The sequence below is a fragment of the Tachysurus vachellii genome, chromosome 1, assembly GCF_030014155.1.
Source record: "Tachysurus vachellii isolate PV-2020 chromosome 1, HZAU_Pvac_v1, whole genome shotgun sequence".
Taxonomy (NCBI): domain Eukaryota; kingdom Metazoa; phylum Chordata; class Actinopteri; order Siluriformes; family Bagridae; genus Tachysurus; species Tachysurus vachellii.
The window spans coordinates 3,726,954-3,734,453 of NC_083460.1; the positions used below are offsets into that span (position 1 = coordinate 3,726,954).

Genomic DNA, 7,500 nt, shown 5'->3' on the forward strand with positions numbered 1-7,500 from the left:
AATATAAAACATTTAAATTCCCACTTAAATAAATGAAATATAAAACATTTAAATTCCCACTTAAATAAATGAAATATAAAACATTTAAATTCCCACTTAAATAAATGAAATATAAAACATTTAAATTCCCACTTAAATAAATGAAATATAAAACATTTAAATTCCCACTTAAATAAATGAAATATAAAACATTTAAATTCCCACTTAAATAAATGAAATATAAAACATTTAAATTCCCACTTAAATAAATGAAATATAAAACATTTAAATTCCCACTTAAATAAATGAAATATAAAACATTTAAATTCCCACTTAAATAAATGAAATATAAAACATTTAAATTCCCACTTAAATAAATGAAATATAAAACATTTAAATTCCCACTTAAATAAATTAAATATAAAACATTTAAATTCCCACTTAAATAAATTAAATATAAAACATTTAAATTCCCACTTAAATAAATTAAATATAAAACATTTAAATTCCCACTTAAATAAATTAAATATAAAACATTTAAATTCCCATGGAACATCTGTGAAACAAGTTAGTTAGTTATAGAAACTAATATTTCACTGTGTTGAAAAACCTACACTAGTTATCTATCTATCTATCTATCTATCTATCTATCTATCTATCTATCTATCTATCTATCTATCTATCTATCTATCTATCTATCCATCCATCCATCCATCCATCCATCCATCCATCCATCCATTCAGTTAGGTAGCTATGAACGATCTCCAGCCACTAGCTAGCTGAGAGAAGCCGACTTTCGGCGCCGTGACTGACTGCTACGCTACATGTGTTCGTGTCCAGCAACTCCATCCGTGCCGAAGATGTACGCTGCTGCCGAGTTACTATGGCAACCAGCAGCAGGAACCAACTCTGGTGACTTCATAGCACTTGAGCCGATAAAAATCAACGTATGTCCAATTTTGTGATCCGGAAGCGTTTTATTCCACTTACACCACAACGTTATGGCTTAATTTATTTTATTTTACTGTAATTTTCGAATCTCTGATAATCGTAATCATAATGGAATTAATGTCAATGCTGCAGCTATACAACATTAATCAGAACCAATCAGATTACAGGATTCAACAGCGCTGTGGTTTGGTATAATGATAAACAACACAACAGAGTCTGTGTTACCTGAGAGAGAGAGAGAGAGAGAGAGAGAGAGATGTGAGTGAACTTCTCAGTCTTTCTCTGTTTTCCTTCTAGTAATGAGCCCCTCAGAGCTCAGCCCCTCTATCTGTCTTCCTCTATCTGTCTAATTATACACCTGCTCCTTCCTTCCTATCATGACTACTTCATCGTCGACCTGGCGGATTTGTTTCTTTCCTGGCTCCTGAAGCCCGTGTGCTGTGTCTCCGAGCCTCCGTCCACTCTCTCTCTCTCTCTCTCTCTCTCTCTCTCACTGCATTGTGGCTAAGATGTGGCGAGTGGAACATGAACAGTATCTCTCTCTCTCTCTCTCATTCACTCTCTCTCTCTCTCTCTCTCTCTCTCTCTCTCTCTCACTGCATTGTGGCTAAGATGTGGCGAGTGGAACATGAACAGTATCTCTCTCTCTCTCTCTCTCTCTCTCTCTCTCTCACTGCATTGTGGCTAAGATGTGGCGAGTGGAACATGAACAGTATCTCTCTCTCTCTCTCTCTCTCTCTCTCTCTCTCTCACTGCATTGTGGCTAAGATGTGGAGAGTGGAGCATGAACAGTATCTCTCTCTCTCTCATTCACTCTCTCTCTCTCTCTCTCTCTCTCTCTCTCTCTCTCTCACTGCATTGTGGCTAAGATGTGGCGAGTGGAACATGAACAGTATCTCTCTCTCTCTCTCTCTCTCTCTCTCTCTCTCTCACTGCATTGTGGCTAAGATGTGGCGAGTGGAACATGAACAGTATCTCTCTCTCTCTCTCTCTCTCTCTCTCTCTCTCTCTCTCTCTCTCTCTCTCTCTCTCTCACTGCATTGTGGCTAAGATGTGGAGAGTGGAGCATGAACAGTATCTCTCTCTCTCTCTCTCTCTCTCTCTCTCTCTCTCTCTCTCACTGCATTGTGGCTAAGATGTGGAGAGTGGAGCATGAACAGTATCTCTCTCTCTCTCTCTCTCTCTCTCTCTCTCTCTCTCTCTCTCACTCTCACTGCATTGTGGCTAAGATGTAGCGAGTGGAGCATGAACAGTATCTCTCTCTCTCTCTCTCTCTCTCTCTCTCTCTCACTGCATTGTGGCTAAGATGTGGAGAGTGGAGCATGAACAGTATCTCTCTCTCTCTCTCTCTCTCTCTCTCTCTCTCACTGCATTGTGGCTAAGATGTGGAGAGTGGAGCATGAACAGTATCTCTCTCTATCTCAGAATGATCCCGACGCTCAGTGAACCTGACTCAATCCACACGGAAAATGCGGAACCTTGATTTCATTTGTGGATTTGTTTATTCTTTTAGCTGGCGCTTTTTTATAGAACGATACAAGCAAAGCGATATATATCGAGCAGAGGACAATACAAGTCGTGTGACAGTACAAGAGCGCTTCAGTAGCAAAGTTCACACAGAGATGCTCCAGAAACAATAATAACATATATATTGTATGTTAAATAAATTCCACACCTTCTGACCAATCAGAGACCAGAGTTCGACAGACCTGTGATATAACATGCTGTACTGTACAATGTACCTGTATAAATATATCGTTACACATCATGTCTGGGCGAAGCTTAGCGTGACGAATTGCTCGTACCTTTCTGATGAATTGCCAAATTTGATGAATTAATTCTAGAAAAAAACGAATTGCTCACCAAAAACTTTTCCCAGGAAAATGGTCTTGATCAGATTGAACTCGGTGTCAGACGCTTCAGGGAGGGAGTAGCTCATGGTGGGGTAATGATCTAACTGTACACACACACACACACACACACACACACACACACACACACACACAGTTTACTGAATAATACATATTGCAGTTTACTGTATCGTATGATTGTTATACTATGGTCACTGTAAAGAAAGTAAAAACAATTTTATTTCTTTTTTTTATTATTTTTTATAAAAAAATAAATAATTATGAAAGGATCCCCTTCTCCTTACAAAATAACTCTGACTTTTTATTTCAAAGGCGAACCGATAACATCCTATCAGCAAATTGCCAGAAACAAAATACAGAAATGCAGTAACAAAAGTTTTGGCACCCCTGCTGTACCCCTGCTGCTGTTCACACTTTCAGTCTTAAACATTCTAGCTTCAAAATAAACTCAGATCGAAAACATCTTGATAAATATGAAGTTTATAAATGAACACGTAAGCATCACGGTTTATTGTGTAACCTGAAATAACCAGGGCTGTAATTGATACAACACTGTCCTCTGGTACAAACACGACCATGAGCCTGGGAACAGTGAATAATCCTCATCTGTCATCTGTATTAACGTTAATCTGAGACCGGAGCTTCACCTGCAGATGAATGAGCCGTTCCTGTCGGCTGATGTTGACGCTGTGAGGCTGACCGTTGGCCATGTTACGGTGATCCAGGCTGATGACGAAAGGCTCCTTCAGGCCACCCAGGTTGTAGCGGATCTGCAGCGTACCTGAGGGCACAGCAAAACAAATTGACGCTCTGTGTGAGCAAGATAAAATATGGAACATATTTACAAAGACGTTATTGCAAAGAAGGTTGGATTTGACAGGAAAATAAAAAGAATAAATAAAAGCAGAAACCAGGTGTGGCACGTCACAATATATTCTCTATAAAAATAACCATTGACAATAGAGACGCAAGGAAAAATTCCTTGTCCTGATTATCACATAAAAACCAGTTAGAACCAGTTTAAAAGCAGCTCAACCTCCATCGTCTCACCGTTGTGGCGTAGGACGACTGCCAGGTAGTCCTGAGTCCTGGAGCTGATGTAGGCGAGGACGGAGGGGGCTTGAGTGGTGCTGAAGCTGAAGCTGAGCTCCTCCTGCGTCAGGTTTCCCTCCACACTCAGAGCTCCTAACGCGCCCTTCGCCACAGGAGACGAGATGCTGCCAGACATGAAATCGTAGCGGACCAGCGTGCCGCTCTCAAAGTACCCACCCACATCTAGAGCAAACAAGAAAGAAATGAACAAAAACTGATACATAATGTAGGAGATAATACAAGATGAACTCACAGGTGTCTGTGATTTGACTAGAGTCGCTTGAGAGAGAGAGAGAGAGGGAGAGAGAGGGAGAGAGAGATTTTTCATCCCTACCAGCTTTTTTCTTTACAGTGTAATTTATCACTAATACAGTCTCCAGTTGCTTTGTATAAAATATTCATTCATTCATTCATTCATTCATTCATTCATTCATTCATTCATTCATTCATTCATTTTCTACCGCTTATCCGAACTACCTCGGGTCACGGGGAGCCTGTGCCTATCTCAGGCGTCATCGGGCATCAAGGCAGGATACACCCTGGATGGAGTGCCAACCCATCGCAGGGCACACACACACACACACACTCTCATTCACTCACACACTCACACACTATGGACAATTTTTCCAGAGATGCCAGTCAACCTAACATGCATGTCTTTGGACCGGGGGAGGAAACCGGAGTACCCGGAGGAAACCCCCGAGGCACGGGGAAAACATGCAAACTCCACACACACAAGGCAGAGGTGGGAATCGAACCCCGACCCTGGAGGTGTGAGGCGAACGTGCTAACCACTAAGCCACCGTGCCCCCCTGTATAAAATATTATATATATAAACCAAAAATATTATCCCCAAATCTCAAAGCACATATTTTTTAGTTTTTTGCAACAGGGTCAAAAAGCAGATGTCTTTTGGTTGAATTAAAGATTTTAATCTCTAAAATATTTTGTCTCCACTGACCTCCAAATCAGTAATTGTTTGACACTGATGTTTAACAGCATATATTTATAACCCATAAAATGATTATTGCAAATTATTGTGGATTAAAGGTGGACTGTATCACGTACCGTCAGAGCAGAAGGGTCCGTCGAAGGCAGTGAGGCTGCAGTCGCACGTGTAGCCATTATATTTCTCCACACACTTGCCCCCATTTTGGCAGCGTGCACCGTAGCTGGGGCAGTGACCCGAGCAGCCGGGTTTCACTCCTGGAGTCACCTTGGCTCTTTCCTCCAGGTCAAGGGTCACGCCGTTCATCCTGAGCGAGCGGATGCATCCCAGAAATCCCCTCTGTCCTCCAGAGGCACCTAGAACAACACATGGATACCACTGCTAGTCCATAAATTATCATAAACATGAAGTGCGGTGAGAAACCTGCGTGAGATATTTGGTGTTTTTACCAATGAAGAGCTGACTGAACAGCTGTAGACGGGTGTGGCCATGGGGCGGGGCTTGGCGCACGTCTCTGTACACTTTGTCCAATCGCAGCACGGCTTCCTTCACGTTGCGCTCGGCCTCCACACGGTGCCACTGGTTGTTGTTGAGGGGCATCGCAGAGCGCACGGAGAGCTCCACCGGCCCGTTGCCCACATCAAAGGAGAAGGAGACTATGTTAGCAGCTAAGTGGGAAAAAAAAAACATTTCTGTTAAAAAAACCCAGAAAATACAATTTTGTGAAACTGACTTGCAATGAATATACTAATAATGAATTCCCTTCTTTTGGAGGAGGCTAAAGCTAATTAAAGCGAACTAAAATCTGCCGTGATTTGATATAAAAGTATTCTGTCAGGTTTATTTAACATTTATGTAAGGAGTCTCTAGTGTCAGAACTTTGTAAGTTTTCTGCCATATTCATTCTACATTAATTACGTAGATGTAACGATGTGGCAACGGGGCTGTTGTGGCTCAAGTGGTTAAGGCTTTGGGTTGTTGATCTGAAGGTCAAACAGCTGCCATTGTTGGGAAGCTGCCACTGTTGGGTCCTTGAGCAAAGCCCTTAAACCTTCCTGCTCCAGGGGCGATGTATCATAGCTGCCCCTGAGCTCTGACCCCAACCTCCAAAGTTGGGATATGCGAAGAAAAGAATTCTACTGTGAAGTTTTGCCCCATTTTCTTAAAGTCACAAGTCTCAGGTCGTTGAAGTTGTCAGAAAGCAATCGTACTCCTGGTTGCCATAGCAACGCTGTGTAACACTAATGTTTATCAGCCGGTTCGGAGAAACCGATCAAAACTCCGATAAAAAATGAAAGGCCTCATATTGCTTTGTCGCTGCGAGCCACTGTATGTGTGAAAATACCATGACAAGCTGCGTGATAAAGTGTATGTTTGTATACAACAAGATGCTAACAATATCCTATTCATTCCGCAGATGTGGGGGGCACGGTGGCTTAGTGGTTAGCATGTTGGCCTCACACCTCCAGGGTTGGGGGTTCGATTCCCGCCTCCACCTTGTGTGTGTGGAGTTTGCATTTTCTCCACGTGCCTCGGGGGTTTCCTCCGGGTACTCCGGTTTCCTCCCCCGGTCCAAAGACATGCATGGTAGGTTGATTGGCATCTCTGGAAAATTGTCCCTAGTGTGTGATTGCGTGAGTGAATGAGTGTGTGTGTGTGCCCTGTGATGGGTTGGCACTCCGTCCAGGGTGTATCCTGCCTTGATGCCCGATGACGCCTGAGATAGGCACAGGCTCCCCGTGACCCGAGGTAGTTCGGATTAGCGGTAGAAGATGAATGAATGAATGAATTCCGCAGATGTTCCAAAACATTAAACGTAACAATATTGTACTGCTGCTGTATACAACGAATAAAACACGTTGGATAATAATCAGCTACAGGCTAGTGGATCATTTCCCGTGGTTTATTCTGTTCTTGTAACAGCACAACACCAAGGGTTTTATTATTTACAAAAAAAAAAAAAAGCTCACATTTCAGCTCGATGCGAATGAAGTCGGTGTTGCCCAGGTTTTCCAGAAAGATACCGTAAGAGGATGAGGTCTTGAAATAGAAGCTGATATCGGCGCTGGATTCGGCTTGAAATGTTGGGAAATGCAGATACGCTGCTGGGGTGATGAAAGATGCAGCGTTCCAGAAGTTTCCTAGGCATCAAGCACAGGCATAAATCGCATATCATTCCTTTTTAATCAAGTCTTAAACCATAACATCAGCAAGCAAAGATCAGAGACATATAAATCCTTTGGGAATCACCCCAGAGTCTAAAAAAGCTTCATTCGTCCTGAATTTTTTTCAAAATGCATTTCACGTACGGTCTCCGTGGCAACGGAGGGGTCCCACGGTAATCTTGGCTTCGGATCCGGAACGCTGTGTGTCTCCAACAAGCACTTGAGTAACGGGGAGATGGTCTTTATACATCAGCACACCTGCATCCTCACTCCTGAGAGCGAAAATAAAGAAAATACCATGCAAATGGTTCACACTGACCACCAGAGGGGGATGTGTCATTATTGTCATTCCTCATGCCTGGTCTTGTAGGTGTCCATGGAGTTCACTTTATTCTATTCAGTGACCAAGAACATCATGCTCTAGGCAGCGGTGACCAGCGCACTGAATTTACGCTCTAACTGTATTTACTGAGCTGCACAGTATTTGTTTTAA

General features: G+C 42.5%; 1 protein-coding gene across 1 annotated transcript in view; it reads right to left on the minus strand.

Annotated features, from left to right (window-relative positions):
• The window catches only part of cntnap2b (contactin associated protein 2b), a 50,746-nt gene that overhangs the window by 4,714 nt on the left and 38,532 nt on the right, over positions 1-7,500 (minus strand). Inside the window, exons 16-22 of the mRNA XM_060868532.1 lie at positions 7,152-7,279; positions 6,813-6,983; positions 5,292-5,510; positions 4,962-5,198; positions 3,852-4,076; positions 3,449-3,582; positions 2,794-2,887 (exon numbers count right to left, since the gene is read on the minus strand). Coding sequence (XP_060724515.1) covers positions 2,794-2,887; positions 3,449-3,582; positions 3,852-4,076; positions 4,962-5,198; positions 5,292-5,510; positions 6,813-6,983; positions 7,152-7,279 — 1,208 coding nt within the window. The remainder of the gene's footprint in view (positions 1-2,793; positions 2,888-3,448; positions 3,583-3,851; positions 4,077-4,961; positions 5,199-5,291; positions 5,511-6,812; positions 6,984-7,151; positions 7,280-7,500) is intronic.